This window comes from Thamnophis sirtalis, unplaced genomic scaffold, assembly GCF_051295495.1.
Source record: "Thamnophis sirtalis isolate CommonGarterSnake01/CBP01778 unplaced genomic scaffold, rThaSir2_p1.2 scaffold_14, whole genome shotgun sequence".
In the NCBI taxonomy this organism is placed as follows: domain Eukaryota; kingdom Metazoa; phylum Chordata; class Lepidosauria; order Squamata; family Natricidae; genus Thamnophis; species Thamnophis sirtalis.
This window is the reverse complement of record NW_028261394.1, coordinates 1,927,464-1,955,271: the sequence shown is the minus strand read 5'-3', so window position 1 is coordinate 1,955,271 and position 27,808 is coordinate 1,927,464. Positions and strand designations below refer to the sequence as shown.

Here is a 27,808-nt window from a genome sequence, read left to right as displayed (position 1 = left end):
AGCACGGATGATGTTACCCAGCTGGGTCACGAAACGTCTGCGAGGAAACATCCGCGCTCCGAGAGCACAACACCTCCCTCTAATCACCATTTGTTCACCCAAAACCCAGCGTGTCATGTTTATCTAAAGGGCGAATCCCATTGTAAATGCAACCTGTTCTTGAGTTCTGTACCATAAAGAACTTTTTAAAGCCAGAAATTTGTCTGCATTTATCTCTGTGTCTGGTATATACTTAATGTTCTCTTCGCATTTAGTCAACCTCTGAATATATGTTTGGGGGGAGTGGGGTGGAGGGGTATCCTACATAATGGTAGAAATGACTTAAAGTGAGGTTTTGCCTGCGAAGGTTGCTTTTCATGCATTCCGAAGCGTTTCCTTCTTTGCACGTTGGTCTCTTCCTCTTGATTATTCTTCCCCGTTGTTGTGTAGTTTGATCTCTGTGCAATGCCACATTCAGAATTTCCAGCTCCCGTCTCTATGCCCGAAGATGTAGCCATCCAGCTGTTCCTTGAGAACAGATTCGGGTTTTCCCAACGTGGCTCTCTTCATAAATTGGAACTTTGTGCAATATTTTGCCACGGACTCTGATTTGCTTTTGGATGCGATTTGGAATCCGGACACACAACCTCCAGTTGGGCCTCCAGTCAGAACCAGCATGCCCAACATTTGGCCGAAGGGTACAAGTAGCCAAAGAACAATTAAAACAAAATAAATTAAAAAATTCCAAGCCTGAATCTCCACCTGCGAGTAATAAAGTTTGCAGCTCCTTGGAGACCTCATCTGTTGGCGGCAGAGGATAATTCTGTCTTGTTCCCCTTAAAGAAAGAAAAAGAAGTAGGACATTGACCTAGATTGAGAGACTTCCCATGGGAGGTTCAGCTTGTGCAACACGCTCCTTCCTGCCTTTATTTATCCTCCCGGGTCAATCATGCGATGCAAAAGAGCATTTGGCAATCCTGCAGGCAGGCGTCCATCTAGGCATCCCTCTTGCATAACTGAACATGTTATGGCTGAGCGAAGGGTTTTCCTGGGACCAAAACGTACTGTGTGTTTCTGATTCTCTCACAGCCGAAAGAGATTCCCTTCTGAAGTGGGAGGAATTGTGGCTTTACGTGGTGGTACTTACGTTGTCCTGGAATGAGATTGTCATGCCCGCAAACCATCTTTCCATTGGGGACTCCAGGCCTGTCACACTTTCTACTCTCTCCTTTCTATGGTGGGAAAATGGGAAGGGGGATTATACGGAGTTGGGTGATGTGTAGCCATAATAACATTCTTCTTAGAAACTCAAGGTCATCTTGGTCTCTGCACCTGGCCAGAACTGGACGGGTGGACTCTGTCTTCGTGGCAGTGGGAGATTGGACCATGGGATGGACTTGTGGTTGTGGGGCAGGGGTGGGTTTCAGGCGGTTCGCGGTGGTCCCCACGAACCGGTTTGTCGGCGAACCCGGAAGTAAGTAATTTCCGGGAACGCCAAAGGGTCCACCCGCCAGTTTTGACGAGTTCTGCGCTTCCACGCATGCGCAGGACGCATACAGCGCCTGCGTGATCCTCCAGGAGCAGCTGGAGCATCGCACAGACGCTAGCATGCATGCGTGCACTGTGCGTGTGCACGAGGACGCCGCCGGCCCCATTCCAACCGAACCGGTTGGAACGGGGCGAGAAACCCACCCCTGGTGTGGGGGAAAGATCTTGAACTTTCAACTGGGTGGGGAAAACCGAGAAGCTTTCAGATTCAGGTTTCCCCAGCTGTGCCAACATGTCTCTCTTCATAAATTGGAACTTTGAGGAATTCTTTGCCTCGGATTCAGGTTTAATTTTGGATGCTATTTGGAACCCTGGCGGAGATGCTGGTCTAGGTTGCCACCATAATATTGTCCGGATAGAAAAAAATGTTTCTTGGAGGTACCGAGCACATTCATGGCTGAGCTGAGACTTAACTCAGAAGTTTTGAGTGGACAGCAAGGGCATCCAACCTGGGCATCTTGTGGATTCCAACTTCTAGAATTCCCCAGGCTATCCTGAAGCTCAGCAACGTTCATACATGGTGAAGGTTTTGGACACCAAAGCAGATTATTTGATGATTGTGCAAATGTTTATGTAACTACTGCAGTGCAGATCAAGCATTTCCTCGGCAGCTAATAAAGCTTATTTTGGTAACTCTACCCTCCATGGCCTTGAGAAGATATTTCCACCCTTCGAATGTTTCCAGTATAACATTACTTTTTAAGGTTTCTTGGGACAAACTAGAGTTCTCACAGCTCTCTTTGGAAATTAAATATTGGCCAAATCTCTTGGACAGGATACAGTATTTTTCAAAATATTTGGAAGGCCACCCTACTGGTGCTAGGCCTTCCAAGCCCACCGCTGGCTGGAAAACCGCAGGAGAGCAAACACCATTGAGTCAAGGTTTACAGCTTAGTTTTTGTTAAGTTTGGAACAGCATCTGTGGCTGCAGTGACTAGTAGCAAAAGCACTTGGACTTATATCCCGCTTCACAGGGCTTTCCAGCCCTCTCTAAGCAGTTTACAGAGTCAGCCTATTACAGAGCCATGCTGGCTGGGGAATTCTGGGAGTCGAAGTCCACAAGTCTTAAATTTACCCGTGATCCGACAAATGCACGCCCGACAAAAGCGTGCCGACGAAACCGCAGCAAGGAAATTGCGCCCACAACAGCACGTCGACAACAGCGCGCCGACAAAAGCACGATTACGGGTAAGGTAAGGGTTAGGATTAGGGTTAGGGTTAGGTTTAAGGTTAGGGCTAGGGTTATTACGTTGTTTGCGTGTTGTTTGTTGATGGCGCGCTTTTGTTGGCGCGCTGTTGTGGGCGTGATTTCGACATCGCGGTTTTCTTGCCGTGGTTTTGTCGGCACGCATTTGTCGTGTGCGCATTTGTCAGTGAACCAAATTTACCAAGTTTGGAGAGCCCTGGTTTAGAACTTCTGGTCAGCGCCAGACCAAAAAGAGAACATCATCCTTGGTTGGAGAGAAATGTTGGATTAGCTAATGTTACTTGGCAACGTTTGGCAAATCCTCCTTCGTTGTTTCGTGAACCCTAGAGGTGTTTCATCTAAAACCTGAGGGCCTGGTTCCACTAGACACCCAAGGGGAGACTTTAAGCATCCGGAGAAGATGGAAGGTCTCCGCTTTGAATGATTGAAGGCAAAGGAGATCCAGGCAGAAGAAGAACATCATGGCTTCAAAATCAAAGGGACCGGTTTGGACAAAACTCGGCAGCACATTTTCGTGTGGCTGTTGATAAAAATAGGAGGAGGAGGAAGACTTCTAGAATTGAGGAAGAGGAGAAGAAGAGGAGGAGGAGGAGAAAGAAGACTTCTAGAATTGAGGAGAAGGAGAGGAAGAGGAGGAAGAAGACTTCTAGAATGGAGGAGGAGGAGAAGAGGAGGAGGAGGAGAAAGAAGACTTCTAGAATTGAGGAGGAGGAGGAGGAGGAGGAGAGGAGGAAGAAGACTTCTAGAATTGAGGAGGAGGCGGAGAGGAGGAGGAGGAAGACTTCTAGAATTGAGGAGGAGGAGGAGGAGGAGAGGAGGAGGAGGAAGAAGACTTCTAGAATTGAGGAGGAGGAGAGGAGGAGGAGGAGGAGAAAGAAGACTTCTAGAATTGAGGAGGAGAAGAAGAGGAGGAGGAGGAGAAAGAAGACTTCTAGAATTGAGGAGGAGAAGAAGAGGAGGAGGAGGAGAAAGAAGACTTCTAGAATTGAGGAGGAGGAGAAGAGGAGGAGGAAGAAAACTTCTAGAATTGAGGAGGAGGTGAAGGAGAGGAGGAGGAGGAGGAAGACTTCTAGAATTGAGGAGCAGGAGAAGAGGAGGAGGAGGAGGAGGAGGAAAAAGACTTCTAAAATTGAGAGGAGGAGGAGGAGGAGGAGGGAGGGGAGGAGGAAGACTTCTAGAATTGAGGAAGAGGAGAAGAAGAAGCGGAGGAGGAGGAGAAAGAAGACTTCTAGAATTGAGGAGGAGGAGGGGGAGAGGAGAAGGAAGAAAACTTCTAGAATGGAGGAGGAGAAGGAGAAGAAGAGGAGGAGGAGAAAGACTTCTAGAATTGAGGAGGAGGAGAAGAGGAGGAGGAGGACATCTAGAATTGAGAAGGAGGAAGAAGGAGAAGGGAGAAGAAGCAGAAGAAGCATCTAATCCCAAGGAACCGTCCATCTCTTGGGCGTTGATCTCCGCTCAAGGGAAGAGACGGCATGCAGGAAGCCTCTTCAGTGGAAGAGAAACATGTTCAGGTTGAAACAGAGGGTCATATAACAACCCAGACCACAAAGATGCTCCATGCACATCTTGCTTGCAGAGATGGAAAGGACAAACATCCCTTGACTTAGGGCCACAATTGAGCCCAAAGTTTCCGTCGCTAAGCGAGACAGTTGCTAAGTGAGTCTTGCCCTGTTTTATGAAGTTTCTTGCCGCTCTTGTTAAGTGAATCACTGCAGTGACACCCCACCCCACCCCAGGACACTGCAACCGTCACAAATATGAATCCATTGCCAGGCACCTGAATTTAGATCACATGACCCTGGGGAGGCTGCAACGGTCATAAGTGTGAAAAACGGCCCTGGGCCATTTCCCTCCCCCCCCAGCGCCGTCGTAACTTCGAACGGCACCCGAACGACATCAAAAGGAGGATGCTTGTATTCTGAGTCCTGCAAAATGTTCTGGTCAGCCAGATTTCCAGTCGTGCGGAAAAAATATCCCGGTGGCTGGTATGAGAACTTTGTCCTCCAGCCGAGCATTCCTGAATTTGCCCTCCAGCTCCGTCTGCCTCTCATTCCTCGTCTTTGGTGGCGGCAAGATTTATCCACAAAACTTCAGAAGCCTCCCCCAAAAACACGTCTGGAGAATCGGAGGAAGAGTTGAAAGGCTTTTGAAACTTTTTGCATTGATCGCTCGCATCTATGTTGCTGACTATCCTTACGGCAATGACATTATTTGGCTGGGCTACACAGTTGTATAGAGAGAGGAAAGGTGGCATAACAGAAGGGAACTTGGAGGTCTTCTAGTCCAGCCCCTGCCCGAGCAGGAGACTCTCTCTCTCTCATTCCAGACAAATAGCTGTCCAGTCTCTTCTTGAAAACTTCTGGAGGCCAGTTCTTCCTTTGATTAATTCTTGTCACTGTCAGGGAATTTCTCCTTAATTCCAAGTTGCTTCTCTCCTCCTCTCCTAATTTCCTGTCCTGCCTTCTGATACTCTGAGTATTTGAGTATTTGAGTATTTATTAATACTTATAGGCCGACTCTGGAAAATAAGTTGACCCCTTCTTCTCTGTGGCTGCCCCTCAAATACTGATATGCTGCTCTCATGTCACCCCTAGTCCTTCTTTTCGTTAAACCTATCCCACATTACATTTGTCCTAGGACAAACGAGCAAATTCCTTTTGTTCACCTTTTCAAAAGTCTCCGTGTGGTGAAAAGCAGTCAGAATCCCAGAATAATAGACTGGGAAGGTACCCTGGAGGTCTTCTAGTCCAACCCCCTGCTCAAGCGGGAAGCCCCGTAGCATTCCACACAAGCTATTATTCTACTTAAAAGCAAGATGCTATTCCAGTTAAGGGTTGTATCACACGCATCGGAAAAAATCTCCATCCTCACGGCGTCCTTCGTCATTGCAACTTTCTCGCCCTCCCCAATGTTCCCCAATGAAGACCCCACCTTGGGCAGACCCACGGCTCCCTTTCGGCCGAGGACTTGTCAGTAACCCAAGTTAAACCTCAACAGGGCAAATCACGAGTCAAGAGATCGATACTTGGCCCTTCCTTCCGATGACAGCTCTCTTGGCCAAACCCTCCGTAAAAATTCTGCTTTGTTTACACCCTTGGTCTTTAAAGAATGAAAACACACACACACAAAATAAGAGAAGGCACATTGAAAGCATTTTGGGGTTAGGCAACAGTAGACGAGCTGTTTGATTTCCGGCGTCGACCCGCGAGGTTAAAATGAAATAGATTTGAAGGGACTTACCAAGAACCGAAACTGAACTCTTTTTAACACTGGTTCTCCTGTGTTCGGGGCCGGATCACCTCCTCCTCCTCCTCCTCCGGTGCATTTCTGCAGCCATTTTAGCATTCAGCACATCGGCAACTGCGAATTCTTTCCAGGCAATAAAATCCCACATCTCCTTTCCTTCATCTCTCTTCAATAGTGGTTTCTGGTTGGCTGGTTTGTTCGTTTCCTTTCCTCCCCAGCTCTAAACCGGGTTTCATTTCCTCCTTCCTTCCCCAACACCCTTTTTTATTTGTATTTATTCCATTATTATTATTATTTTTAGCTTGCTCTCAAAGATCATCCGGATGCTTCTCCACTCCCTTGGACAGGTTCCTGCTTCCAAAACAATTCTTTCATTGCTTTCGGAAAAAAAGGAAAAAAAGAAGAAGGAAGGGAGTTTTGCCGGGACGGGAAGTTCAGCAAGGCCGTTCTTCTTACCAAACCTTCAATCAAGCGAAAAAGAATATGTCGAAAAGAGGTTGAGGGGGGGGGGAGAAAAACCAGAGGTGGGGGAGAGAATCTTTGCAGCTCAAGCAGAAGGACTCAGAGTTTATCGGAGTTTCCAACTTTTTCCTGCAGAGGAGAAAGTGGGGAGCGAAGCCAAGGGGAAAACTGGAGGAGAATGGAGAGCGGAGAGGCCCCCTCGCCCGACTGTTTTTATTGATTTCAGTCACTGGAGGCTCTCCGAAGAAACGCTGGCTTTCATTACAGGAACCCCCTTCAGTCACACTGCCGAGCGGCTTGGCAGGATGCCCGCCTCTCTGGTCCTCCTTTCTCCCCCTCTCCTTAGCAGGTGGAGGGATGGCGCCCTTCCCTTCCCCATCCGAGGGCGCGAAGACCCCCCACCCTGCCTGGGCTGCTTTTCCAAATCTTGGAAGCCTTCTAAGCTTTTACCCCTCTACACCACCACCCCCAACCCTGGAAACGCCTCTGCCAAAAGTCCCAGGCCACACAACGCCTGCTCGCCCCACTTAGGTGACAAACCACAAGGCCGTTGCGCAACCAAACTGAGATCCGGGCCAAGCACGTAGTTCTCCCCCCCTCTCCCCTGGCTTCCCTATTCAAACCCGGATGCGAGCGCTGTGCGCTGAATGAAAGCAGGGAGAGCTGGGTTGGGAATTCAGGCCAAGAACGGCTAGACGGGGGCCACGTCCCCGGCTCTCCGGTTAGCCTGTGTCCAGGGACGGCAAAAGGAGAAACAAAAAGGGGGGGGGGTCCTACCGGTTTGGCCAAACCAATAGCGGTGTGGTGGCCTGGGGCGCTGGAACTGGCAGTGACGCAGGCCTGCCACGCCCCCGAACCGGTTCTCCGGTCGCCGCCGTCCCTGCCCTTATCTTGTTTTTTTAATTCAGCGCATTTGCAGGACAATTTTAATTGAGTTGTGCATGCATGCACAGCATGCATCCAGCGTGCAAAGCCCGTGCACACACAAAGCTCGCGTACGAGTGAACCAGCAGTAAAGCCGGCCAGGAGCGACCCCTGGCCTGCAGATGTCCAGATGGGCAACACGGCAGGGGCTTCGGAATTGCACAGCTGTTCTGAAGGATAAGGAGTTCGGTGCAGAGACCGGGCTGACTCACCACGTCCGGTTCTTTCTTTGCGACGGGAAGAAGCAGTTGGCGAGCGCTTAACGTTTCGTTAAATCAGTTTGAACAGCCTTCTAGGGCAGTGATGCCTTTTTGTCGTCCCATGCGGAAAGTGTGCATGTGCATGCCCCCACCCGTATTGCAATGCACGCATGACACCCTCTGTGTCACCTTGCCCCCCTGTGCATGGAACCCCCCACGCTCCTTCTGCCACCACCCCCACGCATGTCCTGTCTTGGGCCCCCACACATCTCCATGTATCTCCTGCATGCACCCCGCCTCCTGGCACGTGAGCAGCAGAGAGCTGAAAATCAGCTGGTCAGTGTGAGGTGCACACACATGCATGATGGAGCTGAGCTCGGGAAATGTGTTGTGTGCCCGCAGAGAGGGCTCCGTGTGCCATCTGTGGACGGGTGCCATAGATTTGCCATCACACTTTTAGGGCATACTTTGAGGAGTGTCTAATCATCATCATTGTCTTTCTTCTTCTTCTTCTTCTTCTTCTTCTTCTTCTTCTTCTTCTTTCTTCTTCTTCTTCTTCTTCTTCTTCTTCTCCTCCTCCTCCTCCTCCTCCTCCTCCTCCTCCTCCTCCTCCTCCTCCTCCTCTTCTTCTTCTTCTTCTTCTTCTTCTTCTTCTTCTCCTCCTCCTCCTCCTCCTTCTCCTCCTCCTCTCCATTCCTCTTGGGGAGGGTCTTTCCTTGGTTGGAGACCACCAAGGACCCCATAATTCCTCTCCTCCTTCTCCTCCTCCTCCTCCTCCTCTCCATTCCTCCTGGGGAGGGTCTTTCCTTGGTTGGAGACCACCAAGGACCCCATAATTCTTCTCCTCCTCCTTCCCCTCCTCCTCCTTATTTATTTACCTACCCACCTATCCTCCTCCTCGGAAGCTAGGTCCAGTGATTCCCATGGAGAAATACATACCACATTACCACAAAACTTTAACTTTCTCTCCTGACCTTTCCCCATAAATAATTTTTTTTTAAAAAGGAATGATCAGTGGGTGTGTATCATGCCTTGTTCAAGGGACTTCGGATTTATGAAATCTCCAACAAAGGAAGGATAACCAGCCATCCTTTTGGAAACATTTATCGGAGAATTCCAGGGAACTGGCATTTCTCTCGTGTTTCCATTGGATCAGACATGAAGCCGTCGGCTCCCCCCGTATTTCTCCCTCTTCCCAGGATATCTGCTTAACTCATTTTAATGAATATTCAGTGCACAGAAGCCGCAATTGATCGAGCTCCAGTTTTACCAATCTAAAATCACAGCGTGATCCCAGCGTCTCTGGAACATAAGCTTTCTTTATATCCGTTTCTGTCATTCCTCTCTTCTGCTTTTTTTTTTCCCCTCCCTGAATTGCATAATTCAGGTCTCGCTATGTAAAACTACAAGCTGCAAATTCGGAATAATATTCCCGATCTCGCTCGTTCTTTTGGCTGTCTTTTGCATCCGCTTAAGTGCTATTGCTGTTACCACAACCTGTGTGATTGTGGGGACTCTCTTAAAGCCCAACATGGCCTAGGACCCGGATATCTGTGAGACCGTCTTCTGCCACATACCTCCCAACAGCTGATAAGATCTCACAGGATGGGCCTTCTCCAAGTGCCGTCGACCGGACAATGCCGGCTGGCGACCCCCGGGGGAGAGCCTTCTCTGTAGCCGCTCCGGCCCTGTGGAATGATCTACCCCCAGAGATCCGGACCCTTCCCACTCTCTCTCGGCCTTCCGAAAGGCCACTAAAACCTGGCTGTTCCGGCAGGCCTGGGGCTGTTGACCTCATGAATGAGGTCCAGCCCCACCCAGATTGAGTGCATGACGTGTTTCTTTTAAATCTGTTTCTTCTTCTCTGTTTTTAATTTTTATTTATTTTGAGTTGTACTCTGTAAGCCGCCCGGAGTCCTTCGGGATGGGGCGGCATATAAATTCATTAAATTTCAATTTCTTCCCCGATGTCTCCCTCCAAGGTGGGTCTTCTCCGGGTGGAATGGATGGAGGACTACCATGGTCTCAATAGTCCATTCAAGGCAAAGGATCCACTAACCTCTGTTCAGATGTTTCCTTCTCACAAGCGCGGGTCGCATGTAATGGACCTGCGGATTAAGTTTGTTCTCTTGGTTCTTAGGTGGAAAAACAAGAGGAAGAGGAGGCAGAAGAAGAGCTTTCTCCGGAGGAGAAGAGAGTGTTGGAACGAAAGCTGAAGAAGGAACGCAACAAAGCGCAGAAGAAACTCATGCGGGAAGCGACGGTTGGGGCCCAGAAGAACCAGCCTCCGAAGCCCTCGGGGGCAGAGTTGGCCCTGGACTATTTAACTAGGTAAGTTGGGCTCTTTTCGAGAAGATCTCTCCTGGAGAATGATAGAAATACCACCAGGTTGCATTCACAACAATTTCCCACCTTCACGTCTTCATCCCTGGGTCACACAATTTGGAATTAAATTCTGTCTCTTGATTAAATGGCTACAGAACTTCTCCATCATCCAGGTCACGGTTGTCCCAAGGGTGTTTTTTCCATGGCATGACAAAACCGCGGTCCACTAAAGTGCGCCCGATTAAAGCGCATCGCTGATGTCAGCAGCAGCGCGACAACAGCGACTGCAGAGAAAAAAGGGCACTTTAAAAAGCGCTTTGAAAGCAAGCCGATTCAAGTTAAGGTAAGGGTTAGGTTAAGGTTAGGGTTAGGGTTAGGGTTAGGTTAAAGGTTAGGGTTAGGTTTAGGGTTAGGTTAAGGGTTAGGTTTAGGGTTAGGGTTAGGTTTCGGGGGGTTAGGTTTAGGGGTTAATTTTAGCTTTAGCGCTCACAGCGTGCTTTTTTCGTCGCACTGTGATGACGTCAGGTACGCGGTTTCGTTGAGCGCGCTTTAGTCGAATGCGGTTTTGTGGTGGAACCGTTTTTTCCAGAAGACAACTGGACTTTCTTTTTTGGGGGGGGGGTTCCCCTTGAAAAGTTTCACTTATCCAAGAAGCTTCGTTGGTTCTCTGAAAAAACTTCTTGGATATGAAGCGAAACTTTTCAAGGGAACACCCCACCCCTCCCCCCAAGAAAGTCCAGTTGCATTTTGGAAAAGGGTATCTTTGGGACTGTCCAAAAATGCTTTTTTTTTTCGAAAGGCAACTGGTCTTTATTAGTTTTTTTCATTGGATGAACTTCTTGAAAAAAGCGTCTTTGGGACAACCTGGAGGACGGAGAATTTCCACAGGCATTTAGAAGCGAGCTGAAGAAGCTTCTGGGATGAGGAGCGAAACGCCTTCAAAGAAAAACCAGAAAGTCCAGTTGCCTCTTGGGGAAAAAAACCCACCTTTGGGGGCAACTGTGACCTGGAGGACGAAGAATCTCCATAAACACCTTTAGCAATGTTCCTTAGTTGTTCTACCACATGGAAGGTTAGAGCCGAGGTGGCACAGTGGTTAGAGTGCAGTACTGCAGGCCACTTCAGCTGACTGTTATCTGCAGTTCAGCGGTTCTAATCTCACCGGCTCAAGGTTGACTCAGCCTTCCATCCTTCCGAGGTGGGTGAAATGAGGACCCGGATTGTGGGGGCAATATATGCTGACTCTGTAAACCGCTTAGAGAGGGCTGAAAGCCCCATGAAGCGGTATATAAGTCTAACTGCTATTGCTATTGCTAAAGGGGGGGTGGGGGGAATTATGGAAGAAGTCCCTCTTAGGTGCATGTAACTGGATCTCGTCTGTCTCCTACTCCCCCTAGTTTTCATGGCTTCTACTTTATTTTTATTCACTTTAAACACATAAACAAAACAAGACATAGATTAAACACAGCAGACAAAAAAAGAAAATTCCATCTTTCAGAAGTTCCTGATCAATATGTCTTTACAATTGGTATTTTTCCCCCCTATACATTTGTGTCTTACATTTGTGGTCCCTTTGTTTTTTTACTTATTTACACATACTGTTCTGTTCTGACGCCCTCCTCCGTCCAGTAACGAATGCCGAGACAAGCTTAACTGGAATGTCCTTTAATAGCAAGGCACCAAAACCTCGGTGGCTGAAAGCCAAGCAGAACAAACAGATAAGGACCTTGGCAGCAACTCAGACAAACTCAGGCAGCAATAAACACAGATAAGGCTTGGCAGCAATCCAGCCTGCCAAGCTCACAGTACTGTCCTCCGACATTCAATCCTGCGTTGACTTCTGCAAAGAGGGCCGTGTGCACAAGTAGTCTTTTTATAGTCTGGAGAGGAGCCTAATGACCACCAGCTGAGTACAATCACCTCCTGTAATTGCGTAATTGTTCCTGACGCCTAGTAGCTCTTCGATGGCGTGCATCTAGGAACAACTCACTGCTGGCTTCTGGATCACTCTCCATTGTCTCCTCTCCACTGATCCAAGGCTCAGGCGCCTCCTGGTGGCCAACCAGCCTCTCTGCGCCCTGCTCGGAGTCGGAACCCTGTCCAGGGTCCTCCACATCCTCCAGAGCCGACTCAGAGGGGCCCTCGCTGTCGGAGTCTTGTGGCGGTTCCAACGGCACCTGCTGGGCCACAACACTACTCCATATTTGTTTATACTTGCTTGTTTACGTTAAAATATCACTTTGCATATATTGTACATCATGTATTTGCTATCGCTTGGCTACTTAACCTTTCTACTACACCCCTATTTTATGTATTCCCACTTCTTGTTTCTATCTTCTAACCATTTATCCCTTATTAAATAATATTCCATATCCTCCTTTCCCTGTATTTCTTTCGTCAGTGATGGGGTGATAAGGGAAATTTTAGAATGGACGGAGATGGACAAACTACTTTATTTCTTTCTAACCCACCTTTTTTCCACCCAAACACTCAACAAATAAGGCTTCATTTTAGAGTCCACAGGACCCCCACCACACGCGATCAAAGACAGGTCAAGATCGCATGTTTACATCCATGCAGCCAACACGCTTCACGCCTGGCCCCGTGGGATGTAAGCAACGGCTCTCCATAAGGTAGATTTACAGCCCAATGCCTCAGTTTCCATAACTTTAGCAATTCCTAGGACCCAGATTTCCAGGAAGGGGGACTTCGTCTACTTTTCCGTGTGGCTGGGGGAAATTAATTGCGTTCCCCACCAGAGAGACGCATGATTTGGGCCTCCACCGAGCGGGAGGGAAAGCAGAACACAAATTGTGCGTCTTCGTCCCCATTTCGGCAGCAGCGGGAATCCTCGGCTGTTTCGAAGATCTGTGCGCTTATCTCTCACGGGCTGATAGCCCTTCTGGAAGGCCTGTTAGCAAGACGAGCTTTCTGGTTTGAAAAAACAAAGGCATAAATTCTGTCCTCCCCTCTTCGCCTTGAGCAATTGCAGATATACAATATTTATGAACTGATGGGAGATTGACGTTCATTTCAGTTTCCCTGGATTTTTGGCTGGCCTGCAAACCCCAGGCAAGGAGAGGCATCCCTCGATTTATAACCACGGCGGGAAGCAAAATTTCCACCGCTAAGCAAAGCGGATCCGAACTGAGTCACGCCCGGTTATACGACCCTTTTTTGCCGGGGTTCTTAAGCGAACCGTTGCTAAATGAATCAGGAGAGTCGTTAAGAGGATACAGGGAGTCCTCGACTTACGGCCAAAGTGGAGCCCGGAATTTCAGTTGTTAAGCGAGACCTTTGTTAGGCGAGCCTCGCCCCACTTTCCGATCTTTCTTATCACCGTTGTTGAGTGAATCACGGCAGTCATTAATTTAGCAACACGGTTGTTAAGTGAATCCTGTCGGAAGGTCGCAAAAGTGGATCCCCCCTGGGATGCTGCAATGGTCATAAGTATGAACCGGTGTCAGAATTTTGACCATGGGACCCTGGAGATGCTGCAGAGGTCGTAAGTCACATTTTTCAGTGCCGTCGTAACTTCAAACAGTCACTAAACGAATTTGGTTTCGTTCTTCCAGCTATGTGACCTGCCCGTTTCCATTTCAGTTCTTTTCCCCTCTTGATGGCATCGTATATTTTTGTTTGTCTCTACTCCAGGAGTAGAGTTTGTGAAGTTAGTGTCAGTGGTGAAATTCAGGGTTTTTTGCTACCGTTTCGGTGGGCGTGGCGTGGCGGGCGTGGCGTGGTGGGCGGGGCAGGGGGAGGATACTGCAAAATCCCCATTCCCTCCCCACTCTGGGGCCAGCCAGAGGTAGCGTTTGACGGTTCTCCAAACTACTCAAAATTTCCGGAGGATTAGAAAACTTTGGTATTAAATATTATGGATGTTTAGCTAGAATAGGATATGAGGATTTAATGTTAATGGAGGATTTTATAAATAAGTAAATGAAATGCCAGTGTGTGGTTATGTATTAAACCTTGGTGTATTTTATGATGAAGGACGTTTAAATAACCATAGTCAAATAAAAGGGGAGGTATGATGATGGGAATATAATAAATATCTGAGTTAAGATATTAGAATTAATATGACGACGGTGGAAGAGATGCACTAAAGCCTTTTGTAACCAACTGATACACTTTCTACAGTATGTAAAGAAGGAGGGTTTGCATGTTTGTTTTGAAAATAAATATATATATTTTTAAAAATAATTCTGCTACCGATTCTCCAGAACCTGCTGGATTTCAGGAGGGCCTTCTCTGTGGCTGCTCCGGCCCTCTGGAACAAGCTCCCCGTGGAGATTCGGACCCTCACCACCCTCCAGGCTTTCCGCAAAGCCCTTAAAACCTGGCTGTTCCGACAGGCCTGGGGCTAAAGAGCTGTTGCCCCCGTCTCGAATGGTGTGGCTGTTGAGTGTTTTTAAATTGTGGTATTGTTTTGTCCATGTCTTTTTTTCCTATTTGTATCCCCCCCCACCCCTGACTTGGTTTGTGAGCCGCCCTGAGTCCCTTCTGGGAATAGGGCGACATAGAAATATAATAATAAATTCAATTCACCCCTGGTTAGTGTCCATGTTTTGCTGGCATAGATTAGAGGAGGGGTCTGCAGCCTGGGCAACTTTAAGCCTGGTAGACTTCAACTCCCAGAATTCCCCAACCAGGGGTATTCTGGGAGTCGAAGTCCTCCAGGCTTAAAAGCTGCCATAGTTGGAGACCCCTGGCTTAGAACATGTGGCCGGTACGTGTTTTGAACCTTTGAAGACCAGAAGCTGGGTCTGATGGCGGCGGTGGCAGGAAGCATCCCGACCGCTACTCAGCCGAGGAGGAAATGCAAGATACGGCAGTCCCCTTAAAAATAAACACCGAAGACAAAATCAGCACTGCCAACAGCAATATTTTAAACCCTGGATGAATAAATCAAATGGCCCAGCACCTCAGAATCCATCACATGCGGGCCAGATGTGGTGGAAAATTGCAAATAAAATTAAAAATAAAAAAGGCTTCCTAGCATCCAAAGCCACAAATCGCGGTGGAATGCGGAGTGGCTTCTGGTTTTGAAGATCTGCTTCGTTTCAGAGGAGAGAGCTTGGTCATCCGATAGCATAAGCATGGTAGAAATTCCTTCTAACCAACTTCTTCCCCCTTGTCTCTCCTTCCTGCGCCAAGCGATGGAGGGGTTTCTTTAGTTCCGTGATGGCCTCCTTGGAAATTGTTTTGAGTTATGAGCTTGGCATCAGAGACCGAAAACAAAAGAAAAGATGGGATGCGGACAAAACCGCATGGAGGAGGGGAGGATATGTTTCAACCCAATGTTGTTGTTTTTTTTAAAGGCAGCTATTTATCGTAATTAAGGAGGAATTTGTTGTAAGGGAGGATTCAGGAACCTTTCCAAAATGAAGTTAAAGATGACTTCAAAGAGCTGCTTCATTACATAGCAGCATCCGCTGGTTGTTCATTAAACAAGGTGCCATCGAAGTGTAAGAGATGCCTTCAAGGAAAACCCAAATGCTGCATCCGGTTTTGGTCGCCACATTACAAAAAAGATGTTTGAGTCTTTGGAAAAAGTGCGGAGAAGAGCAACCAAGACGATTAGGGGACTGGAGATTAAAACGTATGAAGAACAGTTGCTGGAACTGGGCATGGCTGGTCTAGAGAAGAGGACTAGAGGTGACATGATAGAAGTCTTCCAGTATTTGAGGGGCTGCCACAAAGAAGAGGGGTCAAATTATTTTCCAAAGCACCACAAGAAGAGAAACAACGGATGGAAACTCATCAAGAAGAGATGCCACCTAGGAACTAGGGAGAAACTTCCTAACAGTGAGGACAATTAATCGGTGGAATAGCTTCCCTCCAGAAGTCGTGGTTGCTCCATCATTGGAGGCTTTTAAGAAGCGACTGGACAGCCCCTTGTCTCAAATTGTATGTGGTCTCCTGCTTGAGTAGGGGTTGGACTAGAAGAACTCCACGGTCCCTTCCAGCTCTGTTCTGATTGATTGATTTAGTGGTCTGGTTAAATTTTACCATATCATCTACAAAACGTGGATAGCCATACCCTGAACTCAAAGCCAACTCTTAGAAGACCAGGCTCTGTTCTCAGGTGGGAAGGTCTTCTTCTAGGCCTGATACCAAGCTGGGGTCTCCCCAACGTTACTGTCCTCTTTATAAGGTCCACTTCAGAGGAACATCTCATCGGCTCCTGTTGGGTAAACGCAAGTGAACACCAAGGAGCATCATCTCCGCTCCTGTAATCCTCCTCTTTAATTGCTTGATCCGTTCAATTAGTTGACCAGCAGTGTGGATGAAGAAGCTGCCCTGGGACAGTTGAGCAGATCATTATAATCCAGGGAGATCTACTGGGTCCCAGAGGGTGGCCATCAACCCAGAGTTGAAGCTTTGCCTCTTTCAGTGACTGTCACTATTGCACTGGAAAAAGGGACTTGTGCCCATTTCCCACACTTACGGCATCCCCATGCTCACGCGATTTACATTCGGATGCTTGGCAATGGACTCATATTTATGACGGTTGCATGGTCTCCTTTTGCGACCGCCTGGCAAGCAAAGGCAGTGGGGAAGCCAGATCCACTTAACGACCGTGTGACTAGTTTAACAGCATGCAGGGACTCACTTGAGCAACGTGAGGAGAAAGGTCGTAAAACAGGGCAAAATTCACCGAACACATTTCTCACTTGGCAACATAAATTCCGGGCTCAATTGTGGTCGTAAGTCGAGGACTGCCTGCCCTGAATTGGCTCTTGCGGTGGCTTCAGAGGACGCTGACCAGGGCAGGGTGGGAATGTGGGTTAAAATGTCTCTGTTTTGAAGTATTTTTATTTTAATTTTTTCGCCCAGCGTCTTTGCTGTTTTGAATTATTGTTGTTTATTTACACGCTTGAGTCATGGAAATTTATTTCGATGTTATTCGACTATATTTATATACGGAGTCATATTTTTCAAACATGGCGAGGGTTTAGATGACAAGGACCCACATTGGGGAAGATCTGGATTTCATTACGTGAAGCTGAGCGCCTTCTCAGCAGGCGGATCCAACCATTCGCCTCCATCAAGGTTTTCGAGTCCCCCCGCGTGGTTCGCTGCTTTTTTCCCCCCCTCCGCTGCCGAGGACTTCGTTTTTTTCCCCAGCTCTGCTGACATTTCTCTAATTCAAAATAGTCACCGGGGGGAGTTTGAAATAAAAAGTTTCAATCTCTTCTGTTTTGAGTATTCCAAAATAAATAAATAAATACGTCCTGGATTCGGGAGAGCCTCTCTTCCGCCGCAGGAAACTGAATTACGAGTAAAACCAGCTTTGTCAAAACCGCTATCACAATATCATCACACAATCCATCCCGGAACCAGTGCAGTCAATTATTTGCAAAAAACCTACGGGTGAATTTTGAAGCTTTTGTGTTCATGAAAAGGCTAGACAAGAATTTGGTGGTAAACTAGAACTATTTTGACACACAAAAAATTGTACTTCGATGTTTTACTGATTGAGGAATGATGAAATGTTTGTTTTAAAAGAAATAAAACTTTTGAACCAAAAAAAACGTGTGAGAAAGCTCACACCAAGGTTCTCGACTTACAACAGTTCATTTAGTGAGCATTGAAAGTTACAACGGCACTGAAAAACGTGGCTTATGACTGTTTTCCACACTTCTGACCGTGATCCCCTTCTGACAAGCAAAGTCCAGGGGGGAAGCCAGATTCACTTAACAACCGTGTCACTTAATGAACAACTTAACCATTCACTTAACGACCGTGGCAAGAAAGGCGGTAAAATGGGTCATAAAACCCACTTAACAACTGTTCCGCTTAGCGATCCAAATTTTGGGCTGTTAAAATGGGGCAAAAATTCACGTAGCCCGTGCCTCACTTAACAACAGAATTTTTGGGCTCAAGGGCGGTCGTAAGTCGAGGAGTTACCTGCATTGTCAGAACACAGCCTACAAATGCGATTTAAGCAGACGCAGTGGCTGCGTCCCCCCACGGAAGACAATTCACTTGAAAGCATTTTATTCGACTGCCCTTTTCTCCTTTCCTGGAATTTAAATTTTCAAGTTAAATCGGGGTTTCCACGAAGGAATCAGAGGGAGAAACCAGAACGGTTCGCTCCGAATTCTGACCTCCCCGTCCTGGTCCTCTATTTGCGCCAAAGGAAATGGCCACGTTAGGATTGTTTGCTCCAGCATTCGTCCAGCTTTGGCCTCCGTTGTGTGTTTTGCCAAGGGAATGTTTACGGTCAAAGAGAGACTTGGACCAGGATTAAAAAAAAATATTTAAAAAAGGAAATGTTTGCTTTGCTGGACGTTTGCTGTAAACATCGCGAGTCCAAATAAATCAAGACATTTTTGAAATGTTTAGATAACGCCGGGATGATTCGATCTCTGCAGACGTCCCGAGAAAACTCTTTTTGCAAGGAAAAAAAATACATTGTGAGGCTTTTCAGAAAACTTCAGGGAGAAATATCGGGTGGGATGATTCCCGTGGTGACCTGGGAATTCTGTTGTAAAACCACCACCACAACAAAAGGGTGCAGTACTGCAGGCCACTTCAGCTGACCGTTAGCTGCAGTTCAGTGGTTCAAATCTCACCGGCTCAAGGTTGACTCAGCCTTCCATCCTTCCGAGGTGGGTGAAATGCGGACCTGGATTGTTGTTGGGGGCGATATGCTGACTCTGTAAACCGCTTAGAGAGGGCTGAAAGCCCTATGAAGTGGTAGATAAGTCTAACTGCTATTGCTATTGCTATTATTATCAGACTACAGGCAGTCCTCGACTTACGACTACCATTGAGCCCAAGATTTCTGCCGCTAAACGAGAGATTTGTTAAGTGAATTTGGACCCATTTCACAGTTTTCCTTGCCATAGTTGTTAAGTGAGTCCCTGCAGTTGTTAAGTGATTCTGTGTTCCCCCATTGACTGTTTATCAGAAGTTCACAAAAGGGGGGGATCACATGACCCCAGGGCATTGCGACCGTCATAAATATGGGGATGCTGCAGTGGTCGTAAGTGTGAAAGGGTCATCGTTCACTTTTTTCCAGTGCAGTTGTAACTTCGAACAGTTGCTAAACAAAACGACTGTAATTCCGAGGGATGCTTATATCAATGTTGGCAAACTTTTTTTGGCACCGAGTGCTGAAACGGGAGCGCATCTGCGTTCACGAGGGAGCACCAGAAACCGGAAGAGCAGTTCCCCAGTGCATATGCGCCGAAATGGGAGAGCACCGGAAACCGGAGAAGGAGTTCCCGGTGGATGTGCGTGCTGGGAGGCTGAGTTTGCGGTTTCCGGAGTGCGCATTCCCACCACTGGCCACCTGGCCTCCTGGTTTCTGGCGTGCATGCGCTCACAAAGACTAGCTGGCCGGCACGCATGGGAAAACCAGGAGCTCAGCTTCCCGGTGCTCCTGGGTGCACAAAGACCGTTGCACGCGAAGACTGGCATGCGGGCCATGGGTTCTCCATCACGGGCTTCTGTTGTAACGTTGCATTGAAAGACATTCTTGTGGGGAGGGAAGAAGAAGAAAATTAGGAATATGGTGCTTTTTCTCCCCTTTCCCTCCCTCCCCCCCCCCCCTGAAGTTGGCAACGTATCGCTTGCCGGATGAAAATATACAAATAAAAATAAGCTTTGGCGAAGGAATGGAAAGGAGTGGAGGGTGGAAGAGAGAGAAAGAGACGGAGAGATAGTAGGAGAGGAAGAAGAAGTGTGGAGGAGAGGTAGGGGAAGAAGAAAGAGGTAAGGAGAGGTGGGTGGAAGAGAGAGAAAGAGACGGAGAGATAGTAGGAGAGGAAGAAGAAGTGTGGAGGAGAGGTAGGGGAAGAAGAAAGAGGTAAGGAGAGGAGGGTGGAAGAGAGAGAAAGAGAAGGAGAGATAGTAGGAGAGGAAGAAGAAGTGTGGAGGAGAGGTAGGGGAAGAAGAAAGAGGTAAGGAGAGGTGGGTGGAAGAGAGAGAAAGAGAAGGAGAGATAGTAGGAGAGGAAGAAGAAGTGTGGAGGAGAGGTAGGGGAAGAAGAAAGAGGTAAGGAGAGGTGGGTGGAAGAGAGAGAAAGAGAAGGAGAGATAGTAGGAGAGGAAGAAGTGTGGAGGAGAGGTAGGGGAAGAAGAAAGAGGTAAGGAGAGGTGGGTGGAAGAGAGAGAAAGAGAAGGAGAGATAGTAGGAGAGGAAGAAGAAGTGTGGAGGAGAGGTAGGGGAAGAAGAAAGAGGTAAGGAGAGGAGGGTGGAAGGGAGAGAAAGAGAAGGAGAGGAGGGAGGAAGAGAGAAAGAGAAGGGGAGAGGGCAGGAAGGAGAAGAAAGAGGGTAGGAGTAGGGGAGAGGTAAGGGAAGGAAGAAGGGGATGGAGAGGAGGAAGGAAGGAAGTAGAGAAGGAAGGGAGAGAGAAAAGAAAGAGAAAATAAGGTGGTGTCACAGCAGGTGCGAAGGCTGGTAAACAAAGCATTTTAAACTATATCTTATAACCTTTTAAATGGAATAATAATAATAATATAAGAATGGCAAAGAAAAAGAATAACTAAGTGAATGTATACCTATAATTGTATGTAAGAGAATAAATGATAGTAAGAATATAAAGCACAATATAGGTAAACAATATTTTGTTATAAATAGCTAAGTGTAAATAAATAAAGAATTGTACATAAAAATGGATAACGAATAAGGAGATTATGAACGCAAGATAGAAATGTACAGAAGGGAAAACACTAACTGCAAAGAAACCGATACGGAACTGCTGTATGATATACGATGGAACTTATTGTTCCTATGTTGTTTTTAAGTCATGTGTTTGTTTCTGTTGATGTGCTTATGTGTCTAAATTTTTTTTTTTTAAAGTTTTGGCCACCCTTATGGTCATCTATCTCTCCTGCCAACAGTGGAGGCCCCTTTCCCTTTCATGCCACCCCGCCAAAATGTCCCACGAGGGAGGAGGGAAATGAGATAAGTTGTGTTTCCTCTGGCTTCATCCTCCAGGCAGGACTTCAGGCCGGGCCGGAATGAAGTGCAAAATAGCACGGACATCTGGATACAAACAGCGGCCCAGCTGCGTTGTATCATGGTTTACACAGGAAACTTTGTTGATTTGACTCTATGGCTGGACCATCCCCTTGGAAAGGCAGGCAGTGGGTCTGTTTTCAGCCGTGTCCTTCTTCTTCCTCCTATGCTCCAACACTGGAAGTTTTTAAGAAGAGATTGGACAACCATTTGTCTGAAGGGGTGTAGGTTTTCCTGCCTAGGCAGGGGGTTGGACTAGAAGACCTCCAAGGTCCCTTCCAACTCTGTTATTCTAGTCTAGTCTATTAGTGTAAGGATGCCCACAGAGTACGGTCAAAAAACTCCATGAAGATAACCACGATGTGGTATGATAGTAGCTCGGTCAAGCACGCTCCATCCTTTTTTTTAGACGGCAAGACCAGAAACAATGGTTGGAAACTAACTAAGGAGAGAAGCAACCTAGAATTAAGGAGGCATTTCCTAGCGGTGGGAGCAATGAACCCATGGAACCGCTTGCCTCCAGAAGTTGTGGGTGCTCCATCACTGGAGGCTTTCCAAGAAGAGACTGGACATCCATTTGTCTGAAATGGTAGAAGGTCTCCTGCTCGAACGGGGGGGGGGGTTGGACTAGAAGACCTCCAAGGTCCCTTCCAATTCTGTTTCAAGAGGCAACTGGACTTTACTGATTTTTCTTCTTTCAAGATGTTTCGTTTCTCATCCAAGAAGCTTCTTGAGATTCCTTGAAGAAGCTTCTTGGATGTGAAACAAGATAACTTCAAAGGGAGGAAGGCCAATTGCCTCTTGATAAAAAAAGCCCTTTTGGGACAAAACCGTGACATGGAGGGCTGAGAATCCCCAGAGTCCCCATTTATTATGCTTTGTTCTGGACGTGTGTTTGTAGAACTTCCATCCCATTGCTGGGGCCACCATCTTGCCTCTTCTGACCATACCTTGTAGACAATCCTGCAACAGAATAATTTTCAACTCTTACAGGATTGATCCATACTTTTTTTTAAAAAAATAGAATTTATTTTTATTTTCAAAACCAACACAACAGATAAAATCTTCCTTCTTTACATACTGCAGAAAGTGTATCAGTTGGTTACAAAAGATTTTCGCGCATCTCTTCCACAGTCATCAAGCATAATTCATATTAACTCAAGTATTTTAACTCAAACATTTATACATGTTACCCTTATACCTCCATTTTTATTTGACTATAATTATTTAAACCTCCATCATAAAATATACCAAGATTTAATACATAACCATTTCTAATCTAATTTCTAATCTTCCTTCCATAGGTACCATTCAATATTCATATCCAATTATTACATCATAACACTACACATTGTATACATTATTATCATTACTGATTATTTGTTTAATTATATCTATTATTACTATATTTCAGTAAGTTTAGCTAGTTTTAAGTTATATTCTTCCATCTATCAACCTGTATCTTTCCAATAACAAAACAATCTTATATCTTCTGCCATAGTATTTTAACTCAGATATTTATACATGTTACCCTTGTACCTCCATTTTTATTTGACTATAATTATTTAAACATCCATCATAAAATATACCAAGATTTAATACATAACCACATACTGGCATTTCATTTAACATTTCTAAAATCCTCCACTAACACTGAATCCTTACGTCCTATTCTAGCTAAACATCCATAATATTTAATAACAAACTTTTCTAATCCTCCTTTCCAAATCGCTGTTGGCAGTTTTCATCTAGTTTCCTTATATATTATACTCATATATATGCATATAGGTTGTCATCATTATCCCTCCTTTATTTGACTATACCCTGTATCATAACATTTTACCCCTATGGATTGATCCGTATTAAAGATGGCCCATCTCTCCTTCCTCATCATTTGCTCTGTGCTGCTGGCTTCTGTCTGGGCTTCTGGTCCATGGTGTGGTTTGGTGTGTACCTTGATATCCAGGTTGGTTTGATCCTGCGGGGTCTTTATTTCTGTGACCCAACAAAAGCGCGCACGACCAAACCTCGTTGCTAAAACCGCGACATAGTCAACGCACCGACAACAGCACGTCAACAACAGCGTGTCGACAGAAGGGCGATTTAAGTTAAGATAAGGGTTAGGTTTAGGATTAGGGTTAGGGTTAGCGTTACGTTTAGGGTTAGGTTTAGGATTAGGGTTAACGTTAGGGTTAGGGTCAGGGTTAGGGTTAGGTTTACAGCGCCCTTCTGTCGGCACGCTGTTGTCGGCGCGATTCAGCGCTCATTCGTCCGCGCGGTTTTGAACTCGCGGTTTTGTCACCGCAGTTTAGTCGGGCGCGGTTTTGTCGTTCGCCCTTTTGTCGGTGAACCCTTTATTTCTAATAAAAGAATACCATTAGATAGGGATAAACCTTTGTGAGGTTTTTCCCCCCCATAATATAATCAAAGAGTCAATAGTCCTTTTACAAAAAAATCTAAAAAACAAAACCCAACCCAAGGGTTCAATTATATAAGGAAAGTAATTTTCCTGTTTACACACTTGCAACAAGCTGCGTTAGATTTTGCGTCGCCTTCTTCTGTCCCAAATTTTGGCTTGGGGAGCAGTTTGGTGTTTGCACAAAGAAAGCCAGCAACTCCTTCTCTATATTTTAGATTTGGAAGCCGGTATTATGGGAAAACGTTTGCAAAAATTGTTGATGGTTCCAAGCAGCTTTGATTCCAAGAAAGCTTCAGTTGCTCCTAACCGCTGCTGTGGCAGATCCAATGCAAATCTCATCAGACTCCCGGAGTTTGGATATCCACAAATCGTTGGCCACGACCAAGCCTGCTTCCTAAGCACCAGTGATTTGAGACATACAAAACAACTCTCAAAGTCGACGCATCTTAATTTACCAGTCTGTCCGAACCTGGTCTAAATATTCCATCAGAAACAATTAAATTCAGGTTTGTTTAATCAGAATATAGAGCTGAGGTGGCGCAGTGGTTAAGGGTGCAGTACTGCAGGCCACTTCAGCTGACTGTTATCTCCAGTTCAGCGGTTCAAATCTCACCGGCTCAAGGTTGACTCAGCCTTCCATCCTTCCGAGGTGGGTGAAATGAAGACCCGGATTGTTGGGGGCGATATGCTGACTCTGTAAACCGCTTAGAGAGGGCTGAAAGCCCTATGAAGCGGTATATAAGTTTAACTGCTATTGCTAACTGCTAATTGTGGGCCATGAAAATCGAAAATAAATCGAAAATCGACTTCACAACCGCTCACTTCAAGATCACCTGTCTCCATGACGGAGTTTGTTGGGTTACAACAAGCCATGGTTTTGTTCCTAATCACTCCATAGCGTGCCAGACGAGAAACGCTGAATATGCCTGAATAAGTATAACCAGAATAACAATAGAGTTAGAAGGGACCTCAGAGGTCTTCTAGTCCATGGTGGGTTTCCTTTTAAACCTGTTCTGCTTTTGGATGATATGAATGCATCCCTGTAACAATGAGGGATCCACCTCTGGACAGTGGCTCAGTGGCTAAGACGCTGAGCTTGTCGATCAGAAAGGTCGTCAGTTCAGCGGTTCAAATCCCTAGTGCCACGTAATGGAGCGAGCTGTTATTTGTCCCAGCTTCTGCCAACCTAGCAGTTCGAAAGCAGGTAAAAAATGCAAGTAGAAAAATAGGAACCACCTTTGGTGGGAAGGGAACAGCGTTCCATGCGCCTTCAGCGTTGAGTCATGCCGGCCACATGACCACGGAGACGTCTTCAGACAGCGCTGGCTCTTCGGCTTTGAAACGGAGATAAGCACTGCCCCCTAGAGTCGGGAACGACTAACACATATGTGCGAGGGGAACCTTTACCTTTATCCTTTAGTCTTAATCTCCTCCTGGACAGTTTTGGAAACCCAGGGTCATCCATCCCAGTGAACGGACATATTCAAAAGTAGGCAGATTAGGAAGGTTTAAAGCAGTTTTTGAAATAAAGGTCCCATCACAAAGACTCTGTTTCCCAAACTGTCAAACATGTTAAGATGTCTGGACTTCAACTCCCAGAATACCTCAGCCATCCTATCTTTCTCTTTTGCACATTTTGCTCGATATTTTTTTTTCCAGGCCGATCAGGATCTGAACACCTTTGGAAAGGGAGATGGAGGGTGTTGGTGATGGTTTTTGACTCCCTTCCTTCTGCTTTCCCTTTCTGGTTTTGTTGCAGCTGGTCCGTGAGTCCCCAGGGCTGGAGATTTCAGAAGACGAGGCAGACGTGGCTTCTTCTGCATATGTATGACAAAGAAAAGGTAGGAGACCCCCACCCCATCCCCGAAGGTGAGGCTCAGCCACACAGCCCTGCGACAATGTCTGGTTAACTCTGCCATTTACCCATCTAAATCTTTGCCAAGGGAAATTTGATTGATTTGATTTGATTTTATTACACTTATATGCCGCCCTTTTCCCCAAAGGGGACTCAGGGCGGCTCACAATTCAAATCAGGGGAGGGGGGTACAGACAAGAAATAAAAGAAAAGACAGAACATAACAATACACAATTTAAAAGCACACAACAGTCATACCATTCGAGGAGGGGTGCAAAAGCTCTTTAGCCCCAGGCCTGTCGGAACAGCCAGGTTTTAAGGGCTTTGCGGAAGGCCTGGAGGGTGGTGAGGGTTCGAATCTCCACGGGGAGTTCGTTCCAAAGGGCCGGGGCAGCCACAGAGAAGGCTCTCCTCCGGGTGGTCGCCAGTCGACACTGGCAGGCGGATGGAATTCGGAGGAGGCCTAATCTCTGGGATCTAATCGGTCTATTGGAGGTAATTGGCAGCAGGCGGTCTCTCAAGTACCCAGGTCCAATGCCCCAAGCTGACCTCCTTCCTTGCTCTGGGTGCCCAAGCTGGTCAGGGATGGGAGACAGATACCCACCTAAGAGGTGGATCCCCCAGTGAAGAGAGTCGTTTCTGCCCATCCTACACCATCTGGTAGAGTCAACCCCTCGACTGGATTAGACCCCCCCAAAAAAACAGATCTCTACTTGCTTCCTCTGGAATTATCTGTCCCCAGGATTTGGTGGGCCTACCCTACATTTGATGCTCTTTAAAGAAGCCCTTTGGGGGTGTCTCTGCCCCCCCTGCCTTTTGGTACACCAGAGGGCATCCCTTACGAGGCTTATGGGCTCATCAGAAAGTGGGTCATTTTTCCAGATTTGGCTTTTTTGCATCGTCCAGGCTGTGTGCTTTTCATTGTTTTGATCTCTACATCAGTGTTTCTTAACCTCAGCCTCTCTAAAATGAATAGAATAGAATAACAAAGTTGGAAGGGGACCTTGGAGGTCTTCTAGTCCAACCCCCTGCCTAGGCAGGAAACCCTACACCGTTCCAGACAAATGGCTATCCAACATCTTCTTAAAGGCTTCCAGTGTTGGGGCATTCACAACTTCTGGAGGCAAGTCATTCCACTGATTAATTGTCCTCACTGTCGGAAATTCCTCCTTACTTCTAAGTTGCTTCTCTCCTTGATTAGTTTCCACCCATTGCTTCTTGTTCTGCCTTGAGGTGCTTTGGAGAATAGCTTGACTCCCTCTTCTTTGGGACAGCCCCTGAGATATCGGAAGAGTGCTATCGTGTCTCCCCTGGTCCTTCTCTTCGCTAGACTAGCCATACCCAATTCCTGCAACTGATATTCATATGTTTTATATAGAATAATAGAATATAGAATAACAGAGTTGGAAGAACCCCCTGCCTAGGCAGGAGACCCTATACCGTTCCAGACAAATGGCTATCCAACATCTTCTCAAAGACTTCCAGTGTTGGGGCACTCACAACTTCTGGAGGCAACTTCTGTTCCACTGATTTAATTGTTCTCACTGTCAGGAAATTTCTCCTCGGTTCTAAGTTGCTTCTCTCTTTGATTAGTTTCCACCCATTGCTTCTTGTTCTGCCTTGAGGTGCTTTGGAGGATAGCTTGACTCCCTCTTCTTTGGGGCAGTCCCTGAGATGACAAAACACTGCTGTCAGGTGTGGACTTCAACTCCCAGAATTCCCCACGCTGGCTGGGGAATTCTGGGAGTTGAAGTCCACACATTTCAAAGCGTCAAAGGTTGAGAAATGCTGCTTTATATCCCCCTGAGTCGGAATGTCTTGCTAAGTAAATTAAATGCAGATGCACGCCTGAGCCAAAAGCTGGATTTTCTTCATCCACACGGCACGACCCAAAGGAACTCCAGCTTCAGTGTCCATCTCTCCAGATTGCCTGGGCCTTCTCTCTCTTCTCCGTCTCTCCCCACTTATTGCAGCCGGCTAAAAACACTTCGCTCTCCCTCCCTTCTCCCTCTTCCAGGTCCCCGATCAATACTTCTCCATTTTGCTGCGGTATCTGGAAGGACTTCAAGGCCGGGCCCGAGAGACGACGGTGCAGAAAGCAGAAGCTCTGATGAAGGAATACGATCAATCTGAGATGGAAGATGATCTCCTGGAAGGCCAGCGTGACCGTCTCCGCAAAGTTCTGCAGTTGCTCTCTTGACGTTCGATTTCCTTAGATCCTCCTATCGGCATAAAGTTACAAGAACTGGATATAAATTTTTAGCCCTTCTCTAAACTCTTCAGACTCTCAGCCATAAACCCGATGTTGCTTGGAAATCTCTTCCAGGGTTGCCAAGGAAGTGGAAGAAATAATGTTTTTTTTAAATATATATATATATATGTATTGTATTTGTGCTGATAAATAAATAAAGGGAGACTAGTATAGATCTATTTCAAGCTATTTAGCTCTCATCAGCTAGCCATACCCTTACTGGGATTAGAACCTGTGCTGTATTGCATCTTAGGCAGATGTGTTAACCACTAAGCCACAAGGTTCTCCTCTTTTATCAGCTGAGCCAGGGAAATAGGTATGTATTTAGTGTCACAACCCCTGGCATGCCCAAATATGGGAGGAGGCCTACTGCTTCCTTTCTCTGTCTATCGGCTCGTCACAAGAGACCATCCAG

The 27,808-nt window shown here is 46.7% G+C and overlaps 2 protein-coding genes across 3 annotated transcripts in view; one reads left to right on the top strand and one right to left on the bottom strand.

Annotated features, from left to right (window-relative positions):
* Window positions 1-27,808, bottom strand: part of GPR146 (G protein-coupled receptor 146) — a 142,055-nt gene that overhangs the window by 33,454 nt on the left and 80,793 nt on the right. The window contains exon 2 of one of the 2 annotated variants that reach the window (XM_087729143.1): window positions 5,975-6,033. The gene's annotated coding sequence lies outside the window, so the exon portion shown is untranslated. Of the gene's footprint in view, window positions 1-5,974; window positions 6,444-27,808 lie in introns of those variants that run through there. The other variant, XM_087729145.1, reaches the window with a different exon arrangement.
* Window positions 9,707-27,566, top strand: CHLSN (cholesin; the record flags this gene model as incomplete). The annotated part of the gene is given in 3 exon segments (XM_087729147.1): window positions 9,707-9,897; window positions 25,047-25,128; window positions 27,160-27,566. Coding segments are annotated over 3 exon segments (456 nt in total), but the record flags the coding sequence as incomplete, so codon positions are not given.